Source organism: Dipodomys spectabilis, unplaced genomic scaffold (assembly GCF_019054845.1).
Source record: "Dipodomys spectabilis isolate Male_0828 unplaced genomic scaffold, ASM1905484v1 ptg000034l, whole genome shotgun sequence".
NCBI classification, from domain to species: domain Eukaryota; kingdom Metazoa; phylum Chordata; class Mammalia; order Rodentia; family Heteromyidae; genus Dipodomys; species Dipodomys spectabilis.
Window position 1 is genome coordinate 385,505 of NW_024870711.1, and position 27,977 is coordinate 413,481.

The window sequence follows — 27,977 nt, forward strand, 5'->3', positions numbered from 1 at the left end:
ATCTTATTAGGTCAGAGAAAAATGACAGGCTGAAGCCACAGGCAAATGAAGAGGAGGAAATAATACAATATTTCATCAGATACACAATAAATCAGCAATGCTAAAATGCAAAGGAGTAATAAAGCGTAAGATTCAAGAAGTAAAATACAGATGCCATTTTATACAGGATCTATGAACCCATTTTGAGATGCATACCATTTATCTTTCAGGCTAAATGGAATAAGTGTTTGAAAGTCACAGTGTGGTTTGTAGCTTTGAATGAGCAGGACATGGATAATGGACTATATACGATTAAGACAAATTCAAATGTAAAAGGAAGTTAAAGACTACTATTGCAACATTTTTGTGTTAATAATGCAGAATACAAATTTCTGAGCTTTCTATTTGTCTTGAAAACCATGAAAAATAACATGGAAGGTGAAAACCAGTAAAATGAACACCATCTTTGGCTAAAATAGCCATTTATGAACCTAAACCACCATCTATCAAGAAGAGATATCAAGTAGAGTAAAATTTGGACCAAGTTTCTGGGCCACAGTGAGTTATTGTTTTCATTAGCTGAAGAGACACGAACTACATCACTGTTAGCCAGTATATTCTGTGAAGCATAAGTTGGATAAAACCCACTAATGAGAAAACAGCAAAGAAAGATCTGAACACAGCCTATCCAAAGTCACACTTCCAGCGACATGCCAATGCACTAATCCCAATTATCTAACCCAAATTAGAAAGTACTTGATCAATGTAAATATTATGAATAATGATAAAAGGATCACCATGCATGGTATCTAGGCAAAAATACCACACGAAGAAAACCAAATATAGACAGATGCTAAATAGATAGTAAAAAACTCTTAATAGCTTCCCATGAAACTCAGAAATGGATAAAGTGGGAAATGAAGAAGAGTAAAACAAAGAATAGAATCTCTGAGAAACATAAAGAAGAAATGCAATAATGAAGAAAGATGCCAGAACTAACGAAAATGTGGGTTTAACCAATCTTTCAAGTAGTCGATTATAGAAAAGTTGAAGGTGTTTTTCCCACTGTCACCATTGCATTGGGAAAGAAAATTAAGAGAAAATAAATGATTAAAAGTATATTATCATAAAGCACTAATTAATGGAAGAAATTGAAACAGACACATATCAGGAGAAAAAATTCGTATTTATCTTAGTGTTATTCAAATATGCTCTACAGATTCAGTACAACTGCAATCTAAGTATCAATCACATTCTTTAAAGAAATAGAGAAGAAAATCCTAAAATTCATAAAAAAAAACCCACAGAAGGCCACGTAGCCAAGACAAACACAAGCAAAATGAAAATGCTAGAGGCACCACACTATTTGACTTCAAATACACTACACAGAGATATAGTAATACTGGAATTAAAGCAGACCTATAGACCCTGAAATGGGAATGAATACGAGTGAAATAAATCCACCAGTTTTCAACAAAGTTACCAAAAACCTCCAACAAGGAAAGGACAGTCTCTTCACTAAGCAATGTGGGAAACTAGACATGTACATGCAGAAGAATGACAATGGACCTTTTCCTCACATCTTGTTCAAAAGTCAACTCTATATATCATAAATATGTAGATAATAAGGCATATTTTAAAAATAAAAATAAATCCAGGCCTGGTGGTTCACGCATGTAATCTTAGCAACTTAGGAGGGTGAGAGCTGAGGATTGTGGTTCAAAGTCCAGGCTGGAAAAATCCATGAGACTCTTATCTCCAGTTAAGCACCAGAAAACTAGCAGTAGATCTGTGGCTAATAGTGCTAGAGCACTAGCTTTGAGCAAAAGAGCTTAAGGACAGTGCCCAGGGCCTGAGTTCGGGCCCCACAACTGACCAAACAAAGTAAGTAAGAACATAAAAAATAAATGAATAAATAAGTAAAAATATACTGAACAGAACTGACTAGACAAAAGACTTGAATGCAAAATTAAAACAATGAAACTATGAGAAGAAAATTTGGTGAAATCTCAAAGCAAACACAACAAAGGCATAAACAGATCAATGAGCTTACATTAAACATAAAAGTGTTCTCCCAGCAAAAGAAACAGTCAACCAAGTGAACAGACAGCATACTGAATGGAAAAAAATATGTATAAGATATACATATAATACAGGATTAAGATCCAAATATGTAACAACAGCAAAAAAAAAATCTAGTTTAAGATAACCAAAAGATTTGAATAGAGTTTTGTCAAGTCAGACCAATGACTAACAAGGATATAAAAAATGCTCAGTATCACCAGCTGTAAGGGAAGTGCAAACAAAATCACCATGAGATATCACCTCAGTTCTGTTAGAATGGCTATTGTCAAAAAAATTAATAAAAACAGATGCTGGCAAGGATGCAGCCAAAAGGGAACACTACTACATTGTTGATGGGAGTGTTCAACCCCTCTGGAAAGCAGTATGGAAGTTCCTCAAAAGATACAATCTAGCAATCCCATTCCTGGGCATTTACTACAAGGACCACAAACAAGTCCAAACTAAACTTACCAGCACAACCATGTTCATTGAAGCATTATTTACCATAGCTAAGATACGGAGCCAACCCAGATGCCCCTCAGTAGATGAATAGATCAAGAAAATGTGGTATATATATACATATATATATATACACACATATATATATGTGGTATATATATACATATATATATACACACACATATATATTTACACATATATATGTATACATACATACAATGGAGTTCTATGCTTCCATCAGAAAGAATGACATTGCACCATTAATAAAGAAATGGAAGAACTTTGAACAATTTATATTAAGCAAAGTAAGCCAGGCCCCCAAAAATGTAGGTTGCAGGGTTTCCCTCATTTGTAATAACTAGATTATGTCTATGACATTCTTAGCCAAGGATCACAAAAGCCCAATTGCTAGGTGCACATGACCATATATAATGAAGCATGTCAACATGAACTCCAAGAATTGGAAACAAGAGAGTTCTGTAATGTGCTGTTTGCAGTTATTTCATCTTTCCTTCTCTTTTTTGTTTGTTTTGTGGGTTTTTAAATTTTGTTTCCCATATCCCTTGTCTTGTATATAAGTTTATCTGATCATTGGAAGGAAAAGGGATTCACAGAAACAGCAGGACAAAGGATAAACTAATACAACAATGGTACTCACTAGACACTAAGTTGGAAATGAACTTTACAACTTGGAGGGTAGAGGAGCGGGAGGGGAAAGCAGGAGAGAATGAGGGAGAGAATAATAGTGTCCAAAAAAGAAATGTACTCATTACCTTACTTATGTAACTGTAAACCCCTCCCCCGTTCATCACCTTTACAATAAATAAGAAAAAAGAAAGACATACCAACGTAACAAAGCCTGTGGAGAAAAAGGATCATTTGTTGGTTAGAGTACAAATTAGTGCAGTCATTATGGAAGATTATTTTTACAAAATAAAAATAGGATTAGCATCCTATCCTCCAATCTCACCACTGGCTATATATTCAAAGGAAATGAAATCAACACCTGAGGGAGACAGCCACACTGTATAGGATCTGTATACGAATCTACCACCCAATGACTGGATGAAGAAGAATATAACGGAATACTACTTGGCCATAAAAAGGAAAACGATTCTGTCACGTGTGACAACACGGACAGACTTAGAGGACATGATGCTATATGAAATAAGTCAGGCACAGTAAAACACAAAACCTGATTTTTAAAAAGAAGTTGGACTCTGAAATACAGAGAGGAATGGAGGCAAACAGAGGCTGGGCTGGCAGGGGGAGGAGGGAAACTGGTATCTGCTCAGCAGTGCTGGATTTCTTGAAATATGCTTGGAAGTTGTGCCCTGTGGAGAGATAAATTCTCACTCAGGGCTTCTCAGGGGCTTTACAGGAAGATGGCACAGCATCTGAAGCAGAGAGAGAGATGTTGAGGCTTGCATGTTCCCACATAGTCACTGTGGGATCAGGAGGTGTAACCAAGAGGGATCTGAATGGCACCAATGTATGAAAATGACTGGAAAGAGTCTGGAAAATTCTCAGTGCCTGTGGCTAGGAAAAGAAATGAGAAATCAAGGAAAACTAAAAGAACAGTTAGGTAACAGACGCCAGAGAACAGAAGTTTCTCCTGCTCTTCCCTAGTATAATAGATGAACGGTTGCCCAGACTCATAGAAAATGCTGTATTTTGGGATTGCATGAAATTGAAGAGCTTCTGTATGGCAAAGGACATAACTAGCAAAATCAATAGAAAGCCCACGGATTGGGAGAAGATCTTCACTAGCCATACAATGGACAAGGGCCTCATATCTAACATATACCTGGAAATCAAAAAATTAAATCCCCCAACAACAAATCCTCAAAGAAACAACTGCCCAATAAACAAGTGGGTTAAAGACTGAAAGAGAAACTTCTCTGAAGAGGAAAGAAGGATGCCAATAGACACATAAAGAAATGCTCAACCTCTTTACCCATAAAAGAAATGCAAATCAAAACAACATTGAGATTCCACCTCACCCCAGTTAGAATGGCTATAATCAAGAACTCTAATAACAACAGATGCTGGAGGGGATGTGGACAGAAGGGAACCCTACTACATTGTTGGTGGGAGTGTAAACTTGTTCAACCACTTTGGAAAGTAGTGTGGAGGTTCCTCAAAAGACTCCACATAGAGCTCCCCTATGACCCAGCAATCCCACTTTTGGGCATTTACCCAAATGATCACAAACAAGACTATATTAAAGCTACCAGCACAACTATGTTTATTGCAGCATTATTTACCATAGCTAAGATGTAGAACCAACCCAGATGTCCCTCAGTAGATGAATGGATCAAGAAAATGTGATATATATATATATATATATATATATATATATATATATATATAATAGAATTCTATGCCTCCAGCAGAAAGAATGACACTGCCCCATTTGTTAGGAATTGGAAAGACTTGGAAAAAATTATATTAAGTGACGTAAGCCAGGCCCAAAGAAACATAGGTCCCATGGTTTCCCTTATTTGCAATAACTAGTATATGTCTGAGACAAGCAGAAAAGGTCAGATAAGTTGATGTTATGTGAAATGAACCCCAAGATAAGGATTCAAATGGTTTTTCTTTCTTACTATTGTTTCTGACATATTTATAAGATGATTTCTATGTTGCTTTTTATGTCCCTCCCCCACAGTATAACCCCTGCTTTCATTTTATGTGATGTTAGTATAATTTGTAGAGGGGAAGGGAAAAAACAAATTGTTTAAATAGGGATACAGGTGGACCCATTGCAACAATGAGATGTAAAAGTTGTTATGTCGACAAACGAACTTTACAACATTGGCAGCGGGGGGGGGGGGGGGTATGTGGGGAGACTGGGGGTGGGAGATGGGAAGGGATGGGAAGGGGAAACAAAGGTGGAGGCAACAATGCTTGATAAGAAATGTACTCATTACCTTGCCCATGTAATTGTAACCCCTTTGTATGGTATTTTCACAATAAAAAAAAGGTAGAAAAAAAAAAAAGAAAATGCTGTATTTGCTATGGTCTTTATCTGGAAGCTGGAGGTATAGAGAAAAGACAGGAAAGACAAAAAGAAAATAACAATGCAAGAAGTGTATATAGTCCCTTAACAAGGACTTCCCAAGTAAGGACAGAAGGAAGGAGTTCAGTCCCTGTGTTGAAAATTGCTGAGGGACAAGAAACCCCAGTCAATCAATCAAGTAAGCCAAGGATGACTTCATGTGCTTTGCAAGCAAGGCTGTGGATTATTGCCTCTGGGCAACCACTTTCCCCTCTTGGGTTTCCCTCTAGAGTGTGAATTACCTCTCCTGGGAGAGCTGGTAGGCCAAGCCTATGACATCATGTTGAGGGCTTGAGGGGAAAATAGCAGGATCGTGGATGGAAGTAACATGCTTACCACCATCACTCTGGCCCCAGAGCATCTCTAATTAGGTAAAACAGAACCAGAAATCCCTTGGCACCGAGTGTCTCCATTGACTATATAAGCCTCTCTTTGTTTGCTTTTGTTCCATCTAATTATGAGTCCTTCTCTTAAGACAATGAACAAAGCTCATACAGTAAACTAGAGCAGGCGAGCCTGAGAGAGATGAAAGTGACAACGACACACAGAGTGGCATTGAGAGGAGAGAAAGACAAACACGCTCTCTATTCAAGTGGCCACAACCCCATTCAGGGAGTGCCAAACTGCCTCAAAGGTAACATTCACCAGCAGAAGAGGGGAGGAAGCCCAGGAATGGCCTTCTGTATGGAGGTGAGGAAGCGATCCCGGAACGCAGACCTTATCAACGCTGCTGGCTGAGATGTGCCCTGAAGGCAACTTCCACTAATTATCTTCCTTCCTGTGTACAGTAATGTGTACATTAATGGACCTTATGTGGGTTCTGCTTGAAATACAATATTTATTTTTTAATATAGTCCTGTATTTAGGTATATCTGGCTCTCGAAAAAAATAGCTCTGTTTCACCACTAGCTTGAATAATCAGCTTTTTGGCTGCGAAATTTCCTTCATCGGTTTGCTCAACAAGTCCCCTAAAGATGCCCTTTGAGTTTGAAATATTACTGCCACCTACTGTTAATTCCCAAGAACAGCAACAAAAAGAAGAAAACGATTGGAGTCTGGGTAAAGGGATGAGGAGGATTTGAGACAAATGGACAGTGTTCACAGGAAAGAAGTAGATAAAAAGGAAGAGATGGAGTAGAAGAAATGCAGGACAGCATTTTGAGTCTGCAAGGATTCATTTTAGAAACAAGCCTTTACATTTGACAGCCAGTTTGCTAAGAAAGGGAGTAAAGGAATCAAAAATAAAAAGCATATTGTTCCAAATTCCAATCGGTGGAGATATAGCCCATAGACAGCCAGTTCAGAGTACCTTTTAGAAAAAAAAAAAAAAAAAAAAACCAAGCCCTTAGGTTTAGCCTAGTAATTTAGGAGACCTGACTAACAGTTTCAGATGAGTTATAATTCATTTGGATTTTAGGAATCACACAGCCTTCCCCTACTTTTTGCAGTATGAGAGTTTGACTCAGGACTTCACCCTTGCTAAGTAAGTGCTCTATTACTTGAACTGTGCCCAATCATTTTGCTTTTAGTTGGTTTTTTTTTTTGTCTTATACTTCTGCCTATCCTATCTTCCTACCTATGCTTCTCAAATAGCTAGGATTACAGGCATGCCCAAGCGATTATTTTTCAAAGCATACATTAACACATGAAGTAACATAAACACATTTGTGACAGCAAATCACATCAGTGCTACCTTCAGGGGTGGCATGAACAGCTTTTAATAAAGGTGATCTCAAATGTTCAGCATCCAGGGTTGCCACAGTAAATGAGAAAGGCTGACCCACAGCTGATCATTTTTAAGAAATCTCAATAAGAACTCTGTACCTAGCTTTAGAAAATAGTGGGGGAGGGGAGAAAAGAGATAGATCTGGAAGCTATGCTGGAGCCTCTCCTGAAGACAATTGCGAGAATGCTTAGTATTTCCATGGACCTCTCCTGCCACCCCATCCTCTTCTCAGGAATGTCCCCTCATATTCCTCAGCCTCCTGAGTAGCTAGGATTACAGCTGTGGGCCACCAGTGTCCAGCATGATCCTGCCATTGGGATGGGAAATAGTGTCTACATAGTGGTTGCTTCCTCCTAGGCCTTGTGTATTCAAGGACAGCAGAGTTTGTCCATAATACATCATAACTGGCCACAAACAGTAGGTCTACCAAAAAAAAATAGTAATATTTGCTAGGTGGTAGTGGTTTACACCTGTAATCCTAGCTACTCAGGAGGCTGAGATCTGAGGATCACAGTTCAATGTCAGCCCGGGCAGGAAAGTCTGTGAGACTCTTATCTCCAATTAACCTACAGAAAACTGGAAGTAGAGCTGTGGCTCAAAGTGGCAGAACACTAACCTTGAGCAAAAAAGCACAAGTACAGCACTCAGGCCCTGAGTTCAAGCCCATGGTCCAACAAAGAAAAGAAAAAAATACACCACAAAACCAGTAATAATGGGAACAAGCGAAGCAAAGAAAGTGTCTTCACAGACTCCACCTCTAAGAAGACTTCAACAAGTCAGTGTTTATGTATTAAGTGCAGCTGTTTGCTTAACTCCATTCAGTCAGTGGAAGCTGCAGTTGAGAACATTCCATCCTACTTCCAGGGAATTTGAAGGCAGCTTCACAGAAAACAAAGACAGCGTATTGCTGTCACTATGTGGAGGTGGTTAACACAAGATCTAAAAAGTTAGTAAAGAGAAAATGTGGCCCCATCCCCTGATCTCCCAATCGTAACTAATTTCTCCATGTTGTAGCAGTATCTCTTCTCCAGGTCCCTTCAGAGTGGTGGGTTCAAATCCCAGAGGAACCTTGAAGCTGTGCCTCCATCACCATTTCCAGTGGCAGTCTGGACATTCCTCTCACCTCCCGGCTCCACTCGACTACAGAACCATTATTGAGTTGAAATTGAGTTACTACATGAGGGTTGGTGGCAAGCTGAGAGACACAGACAATTACTTTGGAAAGATTTTTTTAAGCGATAAGCAATTCATACTTTAGATCTATTCAGTTTAATTATTCACCGAAAGGAAATATACAAAAGCCAAGAGTTTGGAGGGAAATTGGGGAAGGCAGCAGACACATTGGAGGCAAAAGTGAGGGAGAAAAAATAAAGCTGTCAGCAGGCAGTTTCAGGAAATATGGCAACGGTGACATCACATAGAGACTAGAGTGCAGAGACCCACAATGCCACCTTAACCCGGGGTCACTTCCTTGCTTGCATTTCCTGACCCCACTCCTCTCTACTGACATGGGAAGGATGGAAAAAGGCCACATGTGAGCCAGCAGTGAACTAGCTCTTAAGTGGCTCTCAGAGGCCAATAAGTGATGAGGGAACTTGTCCCAGGACCAGTAAGGAGAAGAGAAGATTCATATACAGAAATACTTCATAAGCACACACATACATGTCACATTCGGCACCATCGGTAGGCTTGCTCTGATTATCAGAAGCAAAACCAAACCTTTAGCTCCAAGCCTTACAGGTACTTCCCATTTCCCCTCCCATTGTCAAGCTTTCTTTGGTAGCCTCATAACTTGACAGACATCCTGGGTACCTGGACTCCCTTGTATAGGGTCCCTGAAAAAGAATGAGTAGATAGTTGCTTTCAACTTGGCCATTTGCTGCCTTTCGTTTGCTGGAGGACTAGGAAACTGCTCAGTTCCCAGGATGCTTTAGAGCATTATTATTATTCCTGACTCGATTTTATCCCCTATGTTTAGAAAAAAAACTTGGGCAGTGATAGACTGTCCTTCTACACAACTAACATGCCATGGTATGAAGAACCACTTGTTTCTTGGCTATCATGTACCCTGCCCTGAATCCCTCATCCATTTATCAACCTGGTGAGTCAGTGTCAATCTGTCATCACTAGGACCTTAATTTAGAGCCAGTGATTAGATGAGGGCAAAGAAGACCAAGTATACAGACACTGGCAGCTGAAAGACTTTGCCTCCAGCACAGAGCTACTCCAGGGATGCAGGACAGAATATGTGACCTTGTCCTGCAAGACCATCGCAAACAACCTGTTTTTATATTGGTCTAACAACCTTCTAACTCTCAAGTGCAGAAGGCCATGCATCGCCATTTTCCTAGCTTTAGATGATGCAAAATCAGCTTTCTCTCAGAGGTTTTGCACTACACAGCACAGTGCAATGTACCATAGACACAGTATATAATGGTTTGGCCATTCAAGGAATTCACATACCTTAAAGATAGAGCTGTAAGTTTCTCTCACATTCCCCAAACTCCTTGTGTGTAAGTAGATAAAGCTGCCAACTTTTATAAATGAAAACAAAAAAGGCCTTAACAGTATTAATATTTCCTGGGGCAGTAATCATTGGCAAAGCTTGGAACTCATAAAAATGGAAGGGCCAGAATTTCCTGGCACCATTTTAAATAAAATTCATATTCATTATTAAAGCACATGTACGCTAGCACATTTTTTTTCTTTCAATGTGGTCAAAAATAAGATCTATTGCATAGGGAATTCTATTCTGGCTGTTCTGCTAAGTAAACTTGGAAATGGAAATGTGACCACATTTCCCCCAAGTGGCTTAGGGCTTCCATATGCATAACTATTTGAGAAGCAATCACAAAAAGAACACCAATAAATCTTATTAACTGCTTTGCACATTCATAATGACAGGGGATTATTGTGTGTTTGGCTAGAGAGGGTAACCACTTGAGGTAAGGCAAGCAGAAAAGAAGAAAAGAAGATATATGTCAACTATCTTGTCTTCCCCCTACTCCTCCCATCCCCTCTGGAGCAATTATCCAAGGTGAGCAAGATTTAGACCAGTCAAAAGTAAGCCTGGATGGGACTCAACTATCTCAACGAAACAGATGCTAAGAACATCTCTGTTCTGACAGCACTGATTTCATCTCTAAGACACATCCCAGCAGAACCCCCACATCCCACTAAGGAGATTAACTTTTCTCCCTCTTATCTGATTGCAGTGCTCGAAGGCTATTTCCACAATCTACCCCATCACCCAATCACGGCTCCCCGTTGAGAACCTGGAACTTGGACAATAAGTACAATTACCCTTTTTATTAGGATCAGGTCATAACCTAATGTTCCCAGAAGAAATTGGGGAAAGGAAACAGTTGGAGAACAGAGGGAAAGGAAGATATTTCTTCTTCTATGCTCAGCCCAGAACATCTGATCTTTCAGAAGTGCAATTCAGACTGATGGGCTCTGTGAAAGAGGTTGCATTCCAGTTTCCAGAGTTATTAGGTATTTTGGAGCTCCCCAAACAATTTATCAGTCATTAAAAATATCTCCTTAATACACTTCAGGTAGAGTGATGCTGAACCAGCATGGAGTGTTTTCAATTACTGGAGGAATGTTTCTAGTTATATAATAGCAAAAACAGATACCTATCTGCCCGTGGGTAATGGCTGAATGAAATATGTATCTTAAAAGCCTAAAGTTTCCCTTTGAGGCCATTTTCATCATTCTTTAAATATCCTTTTCAAATAAGGAAGAAAGTAGAATATAAAGGAACCAGCCAACTGCATTATTTCCAGAATATTCTGCATATGTCTAGTATCGTACTTATTAGTAAGGACTGCAATAATTGATTTACATATGATTTTTACACTATCAGTCTTAAAAGGGAAAACATTGTTTTTGGTTGTTTTTTTTTACAATTATATCTGCAGGGCCTGTCTCCATCAGCACACTCTATCACTCTATTGATTATCCTCAGTAAATGGTTAACTGAGTACCCAATTAATTTCTTAAAATGCAAATGAAATCATATATCAGACACTACACATTATAGTTCAATTTTGGATAAAAATGATCTCTTGTTGGAGAAGGAAGTGCTGTACTAATCATAAAAATTATTATCATCATCATCATCTTTATTTTGCTGATTGATCAGGTAACAAAGACTTGCTTATACAGATCTAGGTGAGTTGATAATATTCACAAATTCTCTTCTGTTAAGGTCGGATCATAACCGGCCTTGTGACTGTTTATGGCCCTGTCTTCTTGGCCCATTTTCACTTGTGTGAAATTTCTCCATCTTAGTTCTATTGAACTTAGGGTAACTAAAATATGTGCCTGAATTTCAGTCAGCTTGGGTGTTTCTCAAAAATCACAAACTCTAGAAACTGAAGCAGTAGCTCCCAGATCCTTTACCTTGCTTACTCCAAGTGTGCCCTTTTCTCAGAGCACTTGAAAAGAATACATCAGAGTTTTCAGTCAGTCCCTAGTTTCTTATTTTCTAGGACCTCAAGTTATGGAAGACCATGAAGTACTTACATAGAAACTAAATGGATTCATTCCATCTGCCAAAATTTAAGTTAATACCATTATCATTAGTCTTCTGCCCAAATGAAATAGAGATTTGTCACCAGCAGTGGTAGTTCAGAGAAAACATGCTTCCAGGACCTTGCTATTTTAAACTGAACTTTCTCTGACACCAAAAACAGTCAAAAACTAAAACAAAACTCAAGAGAAATCCATTGTGGTACAAGCATTAAAACCTGAGTTAAATACCTCTCATCAACTGATTTGAAATCAGTTCCCAAAATTGTCCTTTGCAATGATTATGGATCTGGAAGACACTGTATGTTGGGCATCCTTTTCTGAAATCTTAGCCTCTAAATGGAAATAATACAAATGCAATCAGTTACCATAATGATTGGATCCTGTTTCTTCATTCCTGTTTGTTCTCCTTGAATAAGGATGGTTGATATGTTTAGGAGCATGGATGCCATGGAGGAAGAAGAAACTGAGGCTAGAGAATGGCTGTCTCTTTCTTCCCTTTCTTTCTTTTTCTTTCTTTCTTTCCTTTCTTTCTTTCTTTCTTTCTTTCTTTCTTTCTTTCTTTCTTTCTTTCTTTCTTTCTTTCTTTCTTTCTTCCTTCCTTCCTTCCTTCCTTCCTTCCTTCCTTCCTTCCTTCCTTCCTTCCTTCCTTCCTTCCTTCCTTCCTTTCTTTCTTGTCCTGGGGCTTGAACTCAGGGCCTGAGTACTATCCCTGGGCCTCTTTGTGCTCAAAGCTAGCACTCTACCACTTGAGCCACAGTGCCACTTCCAGCTTTTTTCCGAGTACTTTATTGGAGATAAATCTCATGGACTTTCTTGCCCAGACTGGCTTTGAACCATGATCCTCAGATCTCAGCCTCCTGCATAGCTAGGATTACAGGCATGAGCCCCCAGTGGCCAGATCTTTCTTCCTTTTTTGTGTGCCTGGCCTGGAGCTTGAACTCAGGGCATTGTTCCTAAGCTTTTTGCTCAAGGCTAGCACTCTACCATTTGAGCCATAGCTCCACTTTTGGCTCTTTTGTCAGTTAATTGGAGATAAGAGTCTCACAGACTTTCCTGCCTGGGCTACCTTCAAACCACAATCCTCAGATCACAGCTTCCTGAGTAGCTAGGATTATAGGAGAGGGCCACTAGCACCCGACTTCCATTCATTTTCAGCAGTAAAGCTCAGAATTTCATACCTCTTATTTACCTTTTCAAAGAATCAACATTTTAAAATTGAATTCTTAGTTATTTCTTTTGTTTCATTCCACTGATTTCTCTATTATCTTTCTCCTTTGTCATCTTATTTTTTTATTCTATGATTCTCTTTTATTTTATTTGCATGTTGCAATACTTCATTGAAATATGAGTTTAGAGTCAAAAATCACTCTATGAACATCATTTGAGCCATGTTCTTAAATTTCTGATAGACTGGAATTTTCAGTTTAAATATTTTAAAAGTTTCTCTCGATTTCTGCTTAGAGATGTTAAAATTGAATTTTTCCTATCTCCTTCCTATCTGTTGCTAGAAGCAACAGATGTCAATCATGTTGCAGTAAATCTTCAGGCTCTTTCCATGATCTGAACCCTGCAGGGAAAGTAAACTTTTTAATAACATGTAGAAGTAAAACTGGATCTATACTCTGCAACACTTAAGAATACAAATGTTCAGGACATCTGCTGTGTTTTAAAAATCCTTAAATATTAGAAATCAATATCAAAATGAAAAACTCAATTATGGCCTAGTCAGACTATAAATTACCATAACATATAAAATTATGTAAAAATCGGCATATATCGAAATATGACTGAATTTTTTTAAAAAAAACTCTATTGACCAAAATGACAAGTTTCAAAATACAAGCATCATACAGGCCGTGGAAAAATTTTAAACAATGTAATGTAAAAATAGTTATACAATATTATAAATCTTTTTATTACTCTATGTTATTAATGTAAATATAGCAAAATTACAACTTGGTAAATCTAGGTTGTTAACATATAAATGATTCTTATATAATTTTTGAATTTTTTACTAAGATTACTATATGTGTGTGTGTGTGTGTGTGTGTGTGTGTATAATTTTTTCCCACTAGTGGAGTTTGAACTTAGGGGCTCCTGTTCACTCCACTTTCTTGAATGGCAATATCTCCAGATCAATCTAATACTTTTGAAATAGAAGACTACCATCATTCTTTTGGTTTTGATTCCTTTGTTTTTTAAAGGCAAAAATTCATTTTCTTTAGGGTAAGTTTAGGTTTGTAATTAATGTGCAAACACAGCAACTTCTATATTATAGAATTGTTTACTTTATAACTGTTAGGATGTTTGTTTCTTTACAAACATTAGAATTAGAAACAGAAACCTTTGTAAGTTTTTTTGATACTCTGAACATGTGGCTTTTGCATGGTTCCTTTGGGAAGATAGTTTAGTGCAGTGGAAAGCATAAAGTTAGAAATCAGAGTAACTTCAATTCAAACGATGCTCAGCATTGAGTAACTTGAGTTAAATATTCCTTCTCTGTGAGCCTGAGTTTACTCATCTGTAAAGCAATGGTTAAATCTAAATGTTGCAGAAGGAATGAAAGAAAATTTCAATTTGTTGCAAAGCTTACAGTAGGAAGTATTCCATCAATCAAAACTATTACTAATGAGACAGTTCACAACTCTGATTCTGTTTCTATCAAACATGATCTCTGAATGAAATTAAAAGATGTTCTGTCTTAGGAATCATGAGACCTAATCATTATACAAAATAAAGTAAATCATCATCATCATCATCATCATCATTGTCAATGGATGTGTTTTCAGCTTTTGGCATTTGTTTTTAGCTTTGTGTTTTCTTTTCAAGTGATTTTAAGCAAGTTATTTTGTTTTCTTTGTGTTACTACTGTCTTCAGTCAGTCAGGGATTCAGAGGTAGCTTGTCTTGACACACAGTATCTCTGCTGTTTGTGGTATTTGAAGGTCCAGCTGGAGACACTCAAAGGCTGATGGTAAACACTAGTATGTTCCTTTGCTTCTCAAGTGATTCTGCAGAATATACTTTCTTTGTTTTTGCTTTTGGTTTTTTTTTTTTTTTTTTGCCATTTCTTGGGGTTGAACTCTGGGCCTGGATGCTGTCTTTGAGCTTCTGTTCTCAAGGCTAGCTCTTTACCACTTGAACACAGCTCTACTTTGTCTCTTTGCAGTTAATCAGAGACTAGAGTCTCATGGACTTTCCTGCCCTGGCTTTGAACCGTGATCCTAAGATCTCAGCCTACTGAGTAGCTAGGATTATAGGTATGAGCCATCGGCACCCAGCTAGAATATACTTTTCGTAAAAATCAAATATTATAGTATATTTAAAGCTAAAGTAATCATTAAACCATAGACAATGATAGTTACCCATTGAAAAGCCATCAATATTCAAGAGAAATCCCCCAAAGGGAAACTTAGTAGGCTTCTGTCTACAGGGGTCCAGAGATTCAACCAATATAGAATCAATTTAAGTCTACACAATATAGGTCCTGGGACTTGAACTCAGAGCTTAGAGGTGCTATCCCTCAGTTTTTGCATTCACGGCTAGTGCATTACCACTTGAGCCACAGCTCCACTTTTGGCTTTTTAGGTTGTTAATTGTAGGTAAGAGTCTCATAGTCTTTCCTGCTTGGGCTGGCTTCAAACCATGGTCTTCAAACCGTGGTCCTCAAATCTCAGCCATTTGAGTACCTTTAAAAGCATGAGCCACAGGTACCTAGTACAGGATCAAAACTATTTGGAAAAAAAAAAGGTGTCTGTATTCAACACACACAAACTTTTTTCTTGTAATTCTTTTCTTTTCTTTGGGGGGAGGTCCAGTCGAGGGGCTTGAACTCTGGGCTTGGGTGCTGTCCCTCAGCTCTTCAGCTCAAGGCTAGCGCTCTACCACTTGAGCCACAGCACCACTTTCAGCTTTTTTCTTTTTGCTTATGTGGTGCTGAGGAATCGAACCCAGGGCCTCATGCATGCAAGGCAAGTGCTCTACCACTGAGCCACCTTCCCAGCCCCATCTTGTCATTCTTTTCTAAACAATATAACTATATTGCATCTACATTGCAATGTTGAAAGTAATTCTAAGTATTATATGTAATCTAGAGGAGGTGTATATGAAAATACCATACCATTTACCACATACAAACTGAAGGATGACTGTATTACCTAAAAATAACAGTTAACCTCTTCTCAAAAATACAAGTTGATTAAGAAGTAGGGTTTAAGAATTTGGCTGTTATGTAAAGTGGAACATCTATCTGAGATCCTTAGAAAGAATACTTACTACCTTAGAAACAACCATTTCCTATAGTCTGTATGTTTTCTATAGAAAAAAATCAGGGCATAGAACAATAGGTTGAGATCATATTCCGTTTTGTTTGGAAATCACACATGTACTAAAACACTGAGCTGGTTCATGTGGGCTTAATTTCTAGTTCTGCAGCTAATTAAAACTCTAATTTTCCAATAAGTCTGCCCACAGATAGACGGCCACTTATTTAGCCACTCATGGGTGGCTGACTCACCCTGTTTCCAAGTCCCAATTCTGCATAAAATGAAGATGGAAAAACACTCTGAATTGTAAGCAATCAAAATGCCATCAGGAACTAACAACACAGTTTAATTAAAAAAGAAAATCCATAGTAATTCTTCTTTTTTCCCCTCCTTTCTCCTCTTCACATAAGAAAATAAGAAGTAACAGGGAGAAGTAATTAAAATGAAGTCTTCTTTTGCCCCTGGGCTGCCTGAATAGAACCTTTGCCAATGAAATAATTAGCTTTAGATTTCTCATTTTTTCTCCCTTTGTTATACTGAAATTGCTTCCGGCCTCCCTTTAGAAACAAGACACTGTCTTGCCTCTTCAGTTAACCTTGAGTTTCTGAGAGCCATAATGATCTTGTTATTCTGTCAAAAGGTAAGATTTGTGTTACAAAGTCATTGTCACTATTTGATTAGGATCGTGGGTGGAGTGGAACCAGCCCAATTTCATGAACCTTAGCAGACTTGCATTACTTCTGAGAAGAAGTGATTAGTCTGAAATTAAGAGTGGGTACAAGGATGAGGTGGTACATGCCTTTAATCCCAGTTACTTGAGAAGGAGAAGTAGGAAGGTCATAGTTAAGATGAGCCAGGGCAAAAGCCTGAGACTTTATCTAAATAAATAAAAAATAAACTAAAAGCCAAAAGGACTGGGTGATGTAGCTTAAGTGATTAAGTGCCAGTTCAAATCCCACTACTATCACCACCACAAACAACAAGGAGTGAAAGTGTCTCTTACTATACCCCAAAACCTGCTCCTGCAAGAAGGAATAGATAAAGGGAGAATTCACTAGGAATATGACACAAACACTACTTCAGAACTCAAACCCACATGCTATGTTGCAAAGACTCCCCTGTTTGGAAATAGGATAATCAGATGCTGTGCTCATTTGCCCGTTGAGGCTGTCAACCAAACCCCAGAAGCACCCCCATGTTGGACAAAAGGTCCCTGGCCAATATTACCCAGAATGCACACACAGAGAATCAGGGAAAAGAAGCAGCAAGTCAAAATGTTCACACAAATTCAATAGTCGTGGCATTCATTCAAAATGAATACATCCCCATGGCACATTTCAAGTAACTCCAGAGTAAGAGAAAGATGATCAAGTTCCAGCTATAAGGGAGCAAGGTGAATAAAATCACACAGCCATCCTGACATCAGACAGGGTGTGTGCTCCTGAGAAGAGAATCTGTCCTGTGCGTTTACTAACCAGCCCACGGTGGACATCACCTCCCAGCAAGCACAGTGACACAAAGGAAAAGAGCGAGAGACTCACTGCAGGCCACGAGAGTGGCTGAGGTCCTTCATGTCTGAGTCCTCGTAGTGGGGAGGGATCATTCCCAGCCCACTGTCACTCAGCATGCGCTTCCGCAGGGTAGGATTCCACCAGTCTGTCAGCCTGGGAGAGAGAACAGCACCTCAGAGTCAAGTTCGCATGATCACCAAGTGCCTTTCTCATGCTCTAAAGGCAAGGGGCAAAATCCATGTTTACTGGGCACTTACTTCACCTGCATCCTTCCCTTGACTTCTCTTAACAGTTGTGAACTAGTTATATAATTTTTACTTTTTCCTTTTAACAGATAGGAAAACTGAATTAGAAGTGCCTCCCCCCCTTAAGTAATTTTATAGATGATATTGATAAGAAGTAATGGAGTCAAGTACAGAAATACAGGCTAAGAAAACACTAATGATGATGATAATGAAGATGATAACAAAGCTCATCCTCTTTTCCTGCTTCTCTCTTCTTAGCTTATTGACAGAGAGAGCAACTGAGGAAAGATACAGTGGCTACAAGTTCTAGTGGGTTTGGGGGCTACCTTATAAATGGACTGAAGCTAACAGAGGTGTAACCAAGGCCCAAGTGGTCCTTCTTGGGAAGGAAGACATGAAGAGAATGAGAAGGCAAAGTGCAGGACCAACTTGGTCACGTGGTTTTGCTCCTCGTCAAGATCAAGGATGAGAGTCTGGATGAGAGGCAGTCCTAGGCCAACACCTGCTGCCTGAGTAATAAGACAAAGCATCACACCTGCTTCCCCACAGCTGGCAGGCTTGCTGCACAGCCATGGCCTGTGCAGGTGGCCTTTGGCACTCCCAAACTACCCTTGTGGCCTGTCAGCCTTTCTCTAGTGCCAGCACACAGTGCCAGCATGCCAGTGGTTTCCTAAACACAACTGTCTGTCTCCCATTGCCACTAGGGACTGGCCTTGACTCCACCCATATTCAGCAATGGTAGAGTGGGAGATATTAAAAAATGGCAGAATAGTTTCATGGGCAAAAATACACACAGAAGGAATTTAAAAGAGGAGGGATATTCATGGATACTGTTTCCTTGCTTTCTTTTCATAGCATGTGAGGATGTCATTTGTGTCTGCTACTTGAGCACCTGTGTGGATTTCCCAGGGAAATCCTGAAATCAGCTTTCAATGCCCATATACTGACACACTACTGAAATCCATCAGGTCTCACAAACACACAGATGCCAATCTGTTGTACACTGAATATTATTATTGCCCCAAGCGTTTTACACTTGTATTCGGTACACAGTAAGATTCAAATAAATATTCTTAATTCCAAAATATTTTTTAAATAACCTAGAAACCTTAACAACATTTTGGTGGGCCCAAAGGGGTGGACAAATGCATGGGTTCTGGCAACTACCTCTTTTCTGTACCATATGAGGCAGATAGCATAACCTCTGAAGCTTCCATTTTCTGATCTATAGATTCCAAATAATAATAAAAACAAATGTGTAGGGTTATTGTTGACAATGATAAGGAAGAGGAAAAGGAGGAGGAAGAGAAGGAAGAGGGTTTTTAGAACATAATATATAATGAGCATCTACTGAACACTAGAAAGTTTTGTTTTACTGTATCAATTCATTTACTTATCAAGTAATTCTGGGCGGTTATTATTATGATTATAATAATTATTATTATTTATATAATAATTATTTCACAGATGAGGAAAAAAGCACAGAGCACTCTGAATGCCTGTCTCATAGCATTTGACTTTCTGTAAGTCCTTGATATGTCTTGGTTATTGCTACATAATAGATATGTGCAAGCAGCCTGAACAGAGCAGAGAGGACCCAAAGGAAAAATAAGGGAATAACTGTGAAATCACCAGTATCAACTTTTTGTTTGGGTAACAGAGCAAATAAAATGAAGACACATGCACAAATGCAAGTTGTAGGATTTTCTAGGCCTGGTGGGAAATGGAGATGTAATGGGTGAAGAAGGCTCAAAAGCCATACAAGATCTGACTGGAAATGAAGACAGTCTCATGACACAATCAATGGCTGCTTCCTTGCTCTAAAGATACACAGGTATTTCCAAATGGTTCCATGTCAGATCCAAAGGCAAATCAGAATGGAGGTCATCGACCAAGGAGACACACACTCACCCCGAGGCCTGCTCCACCACCAGATCCGGCATGCCGGGCGGTGTCCCCGCCTGCTGAGACACTACCATATCTGGGTCGAGAATAAAAATCTCATCTTGGGAAATCTCCATCACAAAGTGCAAATGTTCCTACAGGAAGAAATATAAGTCTTTCAGATGACTGACAGGACGCTCAAATCATCACCTAGAGAACGAAACAGAGCATTCTTGAGCTCATAGAAGAACAAGATTCTGCCATACTGTATTTCCTGGGAAGCCTGCCAGTTGATGTTCCTTCCTTCCTGAAACACTACTGTAGCAAAACTGTACCAAGGGGAGAAGGGGGAGGGATGAATCTCTGACTCCTAACTGACCAGGATTTTATGAGGTATACTCAGAAATATTTTTGCCTTTATTTCTTTCTAAATCTCACCCCTCCCATGCCACTTACAGAAGCATGGCATATGAAAACTTGGACTTCTACCCTGAAGACTGAAGCGAAGGGACATGGTTGACAACCAGCTTTATCACTGGGCTCAGTCCTATACTTACTTTGTTTTCCTCTAAATGGAGGACTTGTTAACCTTAGGCAAAAGCATATTTTCCCCTTCTTTATTGAACTCTGGGGCTTGGTGAACTGAAATGAAGTAGCCTGTTTAAAACACTTGGGATCTCAAACTAGCTAGTAAGAAATACACTTAAAGAGTATAAACTTTGGCTGGCTGGAATCAAAGTACTCCTGTGAATGACAATTTGGACAGCCGGCTAGTGACAGTGTCTACCAGCCAAATTACTGTCTGGGCTCATTTGCCAAGCTAAGCTGTATCACTGAGTCCATAAATCACGAAATACATGAAGACAGTAAAGGTTTGTGGATTCAATTAGAAATGCCATTCCTAAATCTCTAAGTGAATAAATGTTTCTATTAGAAAAAACATATGAGAGCAGGCACCAATGGCTCACAGCTGTAATCCTAGCTACTTAGGAGGCTGAGATTCAAGGATTATGGTTCAAAGCCAGTCCAGGCAGGAAAGACCAAGAGACTCTTATCTCTAATTAACCACTAGAAAACCAGAAGTGGCACTGTGGCTCAAGTGGTAGAGTGCTTGTCTTGAGCTGAAGAGCTCAGGGACAGTGCCCAGGCCCAGAGTTCAAGCCTCATGAGCAGAAAAAAAAAAGAAAGAAAGAAAACAATGTATGAGATTAACTACTAGTACAGTATACTGGCTTGTGAATTATTTTTCACTTCCATAATCAGACAGAAATAAACTTACCTGAGATCTGTCTATCCGATAAAAGCGGTCAGCTGAAGTTGCTAAAGGAAAAATAAAGATGCATGTGGCATTCAGTCATTCGTAACCTGTCACCAGCTTTATAGTTTGACCTTCCACTATACCCATGAAGAGTTTTACATGGCAGGTCTAAATCTACTAAGAAAAACGGCATTCCCATACCTCACCCACTGTAACTCCAGTGATGAGGAAGCTCCTCCATCACACCTGCCACTGATATCTTACTTGTGTTTTCAGGACCAACTCAAATGCTCCCAATTCTAGGAGACACTTGTGCAGTGTCTACTCCGGAAAGAATGGAATTCCCCTATCTCTGTTCACATTTGCATTTTCTCTAAATGTCTTGTGTAAGTAACTATGAAACTAGAAGACTTGCCTCTTAGATATTTCTCTTTCATTTATTCTTGTATGGCTCCACCGATTAGCTCAGGCTCTTCAGCAGAACTAGGGCTCAACATGTTTAAGTAAATAAAGCTTTAAAAAAATCTGTCCTTAGATGGACTTCCAGAGAACTGACTCTCACTTTGGAAAACAGCTTGAAAGTTCCAGGCTCAGGACTTGGGCCAGGGACCACATCTGGCCTCACAGGATGTATTCCTCAAGGAGGCCACAGAAACAAAGCAGTAATTATTATTTAAACATTCCCTAGAAGGGTTTGGGCAGCATTTGTGGTTTGAAAGAAAAAAATTATAAAGTAAGAATTTGGGATGTCTAGAAAGTTTGATTACTTTTAATATTAAAAAGAATAATATTCCTCCTCACTTAAGTTTCTCCAGAGTCTAAATATTAAACAGATTTTTACAAAGAAATAAAAAGCATCCAAGTGGAAAACTCAAAATGCAAAAACTTACAAAAAAATCACATTTGTGTGTGTGTGTGTGCATATGTGCACACGTGCATGTGTGCATGCATGTGTGATTTGGTGTGCAAGCTTTACTGAAAATCAAACTCAAGGCCTCTGGTTGCCTGTTTTTCAGATAGTCTCATACTAACTTCGCTGAGCCAGGATAGACTGGAATCCTCCTACCTCTGTTTCTCAGGTAACTGGAAATACACCTGTACAGCTTTGTAAGATAGAACTTCAATAGCTACAGTCCTACTGTCAGTACCTCCCAAAGTGCTGGGGATACAGGTGGGAGTTACCACGCTCAGCCCCAAATCACAAAAATTTTAAAAGAGTAGGCTTTATTCAAAGGAAACTGATCTAAAAACAAGTCATTCAAGGTCTTAAAACATAAAACTAAATGGCATACAGTACTGCATGGCTATAATCCCAGTATTTAGGAGACCAAGGCAAGAAGAATTTGAAAGCGTCTTGTGTCACATTGTGAGAATCTCACATTGTGAGGGAGGGAGGAAGGGAAGGAGAAAGGGAAAAAGTAGGAAGGGAGGGAAAGGGAAAACTACAATCAAAGTTGTCTCTGAAGAATTTACAAAGCTTGCTGCCAGTGGCTCATGCCTGTATTACTAGCTATTCAGGAGACTAAAATCAGATGATTGTAGTTCAAAGCCAGCCCAATTAACCTCCCAAAAACTGGAAGTAAAGGCATAGCTCAAGTGGTAGAATCTTGAATAAAAAAGCCAGGCCCTGAATTCAAGCCCTAGTTTACCAGCACACACGAAAAAACCTGACTCTATATGGCTTCAGGTTGGAGACTAGTCACCATGGTGGTTTTATCTAACTTTGAACATGGAATATATCATCAATTAATATTTCTACAATTTCCTTAAACATAAGTTGTTCTCCTGTGACTTCACAAATGGAAAATGCTTCTTATTGCTATAGCCTACAGGAGATGGAGTAAAATCTTCAGAGAGCTGGTAATGGAAGCCGGTATTCTGATTTATGTGGGTCAGATTTCATTTGGACACATGTGCTCTTCTGTGTACCTGTTTGCCAGTCATGCATGTAGTGGAACCCTTAATGTCATGTATGCCCTCTCAAGTGCACACACAGACAAAAGCATGCCTATAGTAAATAAACCTTGTCTCCACACAGACAACAGAAACTAGTGATAGACACATTGGGTACTATATAAGTGAGAATGTATAGAAATAAAAATGTTGTGCAGTGTAGATAATTGGATAGAAAATTGAGATCCAGCTGATCTGGGGGAATGAGAAATGCTTGAAAAGATACACAGGCTCATTAAGTGACCCCATTAATGCATATAGTATGTCATGTTTAGCAGAGCAGACTTGAAGGCCCTTGAAGTTTTTTAGCCTTCCTCCTCAGAGTTTTGCACTAGCGTGAAACAAGGTTCTAACAAAAAATAATAGGAACATTCCATGCCCTGCAAAGAATGGTGAAATGTATACCCATCTGGAGTTTATGGAAGCTAACAAATGGCCTGCACTGATTTAAGGGAGGGACGCAACAGTTTTAAGAAAAAGAGTATGATCACAAGAAAACTGTCAGCTTCAGAGAGCTTGATGCTGAGTTCAGCCAGTTAACTGGCATGCGTGGAGGGAAATGACCTCATAGAGGTATACGCCATCAGCCAAGCCCATACATGTTCATTGACAGGCCAAGTCCAAGGATGTCGCATCATCTGAAGGCATTTTAAATAATCTTGGGGACAATCAGAGTTGATCAGTCCACAGCTTGCCCTGTTGCCTCTCTAACCCCATCCCTGGGGGTTGTCCAGAAATACTCACCATCTAGGAAGCACCACCGAGGAGACAGCCTCTGAGCTGAGAGTGCCCTGGGGAAGGAGGTTTCATGGTCCTGGGCAAGAAGACACACACATTCTAATGGTTTCACTTGTACAACCCCACAGCTTCCCTCCCCCCACATCCTGCTGAATTGCCTACTTCTAGAAGCATGTAGTTTTTTGTTGTGTTTTTTACAACAAAGAACATTCTAGAAACAAACACAACTCTGCTGTCAGGTTCTCTACTGCACATAGATCTCCCCAAAGCAAGTCCCGCTTAAAACATCCAGGGAGTTCTCCACAGTTATGTTCAACAGAAATGATCTAACTTGAGATATGCTTACTTCCTCTGGACAATTTCTTTCTTTCCCTTTGTGAAGCCGAGGAACTTGCAGCAGCTGGCTGTGACTTACATTGCTGTCCTCCACACAGATCTAAGGCATGAGCACAGAATGGGAGACAATCGGACTTGCTCTACTGGTCACAGGAGACTTGACAGTATGTAAGAAACACTAGGAGCCCTCCATATTCAGGCTGCAGGTCTCTGGGAAACTGAGTTGCATTATTACAAGACCATATGTTGAAATCATTTCTACCTTCTGCCATCTCCACCACATACCCAGCTACATAGTAGACTAGGAAGAAGTCTTGCCAGGCATTGTTAGGATTGCCTATATTCCCTTCCTTGTTGTATCTGAAGTCTGTTTGGGCTAAGCATTCTTTCTTGCCTCTAAACTGGGATTCAAATATTTCCTTGCCAAAGCTAACTGTTTATTTAGTTTCTGGACTACTCATGTTCTTCCTGTCAAACTTTATTTCTGCAGCATTACTAAAATCTACTCCCTAATTGTTCTGTCTCTAATGATTCCTTCTCTTTAAAAACTAAATGATTCTTGCCAGGTTCCAGAAGCTCACACCTGTAATCCTACCTACACAGGAGGCTGAGATCTGAGGATCATGGTTCAAAGCCAGTCTGGGCAGGAAAGTTTATCTCCAATAAGCTACTCAGAAAAAGCTGGATGTGGCCCTATGGCTCAAGTTGTAGAGCACTAGCTTGAGCACAGAGAGGCTCAGGGACAGAGCCTAGGCCCTGAGTTCAATCCCTAGGAGCAGCAAAAAGTAAAACAAAAGTGATTCTCCACAGATCCTGCTGTGTCTTCTAGTAATTTTCTTAATCTCTGCTTTCCAAGGCCCTGCAAAACTTCCAATGTACATATCTCCTACCTCCCACACCTAGATAGACACTTTCACCATGAACTAGAGAAGTCTGGCTTCTAGAAATCTTTCTAGAGAGTGCCAGGACCAGCTTCCTTTCCTGAGTTACTACTTTTAGCCCCAAACTTGCTTAAAGTCTTTGAAGCTTTCACTTCTTAAAAAGAATTAAGATTCTGTTAGCTGAAGAGACTAGGGAAGTGGCAGATGGAAAACTAGGGAAATTATCTCCTTATGATCCTAAGCTTTTGAAAGTTAAAAATTCCCCACACTAACAGAGCTTTGCTCACTCATGGTATCTGGCAGCTGACAAAAATATTTTCTAGTTTATAACCTGTGATTTGTAGCATCAAATCCTAGCTTGAAATGATGAAATCAGATAAATGAGGACTATTAGGTCGCTATGGATGAGACACAGGGAGGGAGCCCTTTTAAGGGACCTGTGATGCTGGAGATCCTTAAGAACAACTGCATTGGCTACCATATAGACTTGTCCCTGAAATCCGTGGTACAGATAATGTGTATTCCAAGGAGGCAAGGGAAGCACATGAGAACAGCATAGAAGTCACAAGACAAGCAATCAGGAGTTACAACTTCCAGGGGTGGACCAGGAAGGATGTTCTTAGCACTCTAGTTGCCTCTCTTGGTCCTCAAGCAAAACCTACCCTTCAACCAGTGTCCTCAAAGGGTGCCTCCTGGAACAGCGACATCAACTGGGAATAGATCTCCAGTTCCCACCTCAGCCATATCCTGAAACCCTGGGGTGGGCCTCGGGGGTCTGTCTTCACAAGACTCCAGATGAAGGAACCACACTGAAGGATCCACAAAGTGGACAAGGGGATCCAACTTATCATCAGAAATCATCAGTTACTAAAGCTTTCCATACCAATGGATTCCTGAAGTAAATACTAAATACAGTTAAAAAATAGGCTTCCGTCAGCACAGCTATCTAACTTTGTACTTATGGATATGAGCTGACAGAGTTATTTAAAAGAGTTCCCATGGACTGGCTTGGTCAACCTATTGACTGAACTAAAGGAAATGTTGACATGAGCCTAGGTATGAAAGAATCACATTTACTATTTGGAGAATTCTATTCTGATACATGCAATTCTCTGATTTAACAGAATATAAGGTTCTGAATACATTCTTACAAGTGTAGAGCTACCAACATCTCTGTTTGGTGAGAAAAGTAATTATAAACCAGGAAATCTGAAGTCGATTTGATATGTTTAGTGCCAATGGTGACAGCTAATAAATAGAGATATTAACAGAAACATGATGCATTCTTAAAGACAAAAGGGGCCTAAGTGCCAACACTAAGTTCTGATGTTGATTATTAGAGAGCAACATGAAAGCGTCTCCTAATTTCTGCAGTACAAATGAACTGAAAGAAGGCAGGAATATTTTATTTATCATTTTGTAAATGTAAGAATGCATAATATGACCACCAGTACAGTCAAATTAGACAATTTTAGATACTATTTAGTCTAATTTAATAAAGCACAGGCTGAAGTATTTCCCCAACTGTATGCCCAGTTTACCACAATACTGATTTAATTTCATATTTATTTAATGTGCAGATTGCTGGCTGTGTGTCTGGAGACCTTATGTATGTACCTGATTTCTTTTATTACCCTTATTTTTGTTTATTTACTCCACAGAATAGAATGGAAAGACTTTTTTTCCTTTATTCCAATGCTTATGTGTGGTTTCAGCATGAACATTCACAATTACTGCACTGCATGGGAGCACTGTGGGGGCCACTCACGGATCTCATCTTTGCTCTGGAAATTGTTTTTTTCTTAAGTGTCTTCTACTAGCCACATGGTTCCTTAACTGTACTTCATTATCTAGCAATAAAGGGTGCCCAGCCTCTCCCTCCCTCTGGAATGCTGATTAATAGTGATTCATTAAGGTGGTAAGCTTAAAATAACAGGATCGAAAGGGGTGACATGGATCAAGACTGCACTGTATTTATAAATGGCTCTGTAAAATGGCAACTCCTTTATACAACTACTTAAAGGTAATAGTTTAAAAAAAACTATATAGAATAGACAAAGATCAATAGAGGCATTCATGAAATCCATAAACAGAGAGCTGAAAGAATTCAGGGAGACCACAAAGGGAATGCTGAATGGAGCCTGACAGAAGAAATGGGAGTCCAAGGAAACCATAACTAATCAACTAAGTGATTTGAAAATAAACACTGAACACCAAATTAAGGAAGTAAAGAAGTTCATACAAGATCTAAAACAAAGCTCCAACAAAGAATTTGGAGCCATCAAAGCCGACCAATTAGGAGGAAAAGAAATAAAGAACAAAGTAGAATATCTTGACAGTAGGTTAGACCATGCAGAAGATCAAATCTCAGGGATTGAAGACAGTCTACCTATTATAGAGAAAGAACATATGACCATCCAAGACAAATACAAGAAATATGATAGATCTATTCAACATTTGGAAGACACCATCAGCAGGCTTAATCTGAGGATAATGGGTGTAGAGGAGCACCTAGAAACAGAAGTTAATGGTCTAGAAAATTTCTTTAACAGGATCCTAGCAGAGAACTTCTCAAACATGCAAAAAGATAGGCCTATTCAGACACAAGAAGCTTTTAGAACCTCAAATAGACCAGACCAGAACAGGACACCCCACCGTCACATCATAATCGGCACATGATCAATTCAGACAAAGGAAAAGATCCTTAAAGCTGTCAAGGAAAAAAGATCGATTAATCGCCTATAAAGGGAAATCAATTAGAATCATTTGAGATTTCTCAGCAGAGACAATTAAAGCAAGAAGAGTCTGGAATGATGTATGCCATGCCCTAAAGATAAACAACTATCAATCAAGAATACTGTACCCAGCTAAACTCTCCATCATAACAGCAGGTCAAATAAAAACCTTCCATAGCAGAGAAAAACTGAAACAATATTTTCTACCAAACCAGCCCTACAAAGGATATTTAAAGATGTCCTACACATAGAAAACCAACAAGACCACGATAAAGGCCAAGAAACCACACGCAAACTGAGAATCCAAGAACCATAGGAAGAACCCAGTTGCCGCAGCCCCAAAC

General features: G+C 39.3%; 1 protein-coding gene across 1 annotated transcript in view; it reads right to left on the reverse strand.

Moving 5' to 3' along the window:
• Positions 1–27,977, reverse strand: part of Dgki (diacylglycerol kinase iota) — a 423,036-nt gene that overhangs the window by 54,349 nt on the left and 340,710 nt on the right. The window contains 4 exon segments of the mRNA XM_042677203.1: positions 17,634–17,756; positions 19,760–19,887; positions 21,012–21,052; positions 23,688–23,757. Of these exon segments, the coding sequence (XP_042533137.1) occupies positions 17,634–17,756; positions 19,760–19,887; positions 21,012–21,052; positions 23,688–23,757 (362 nt within the window).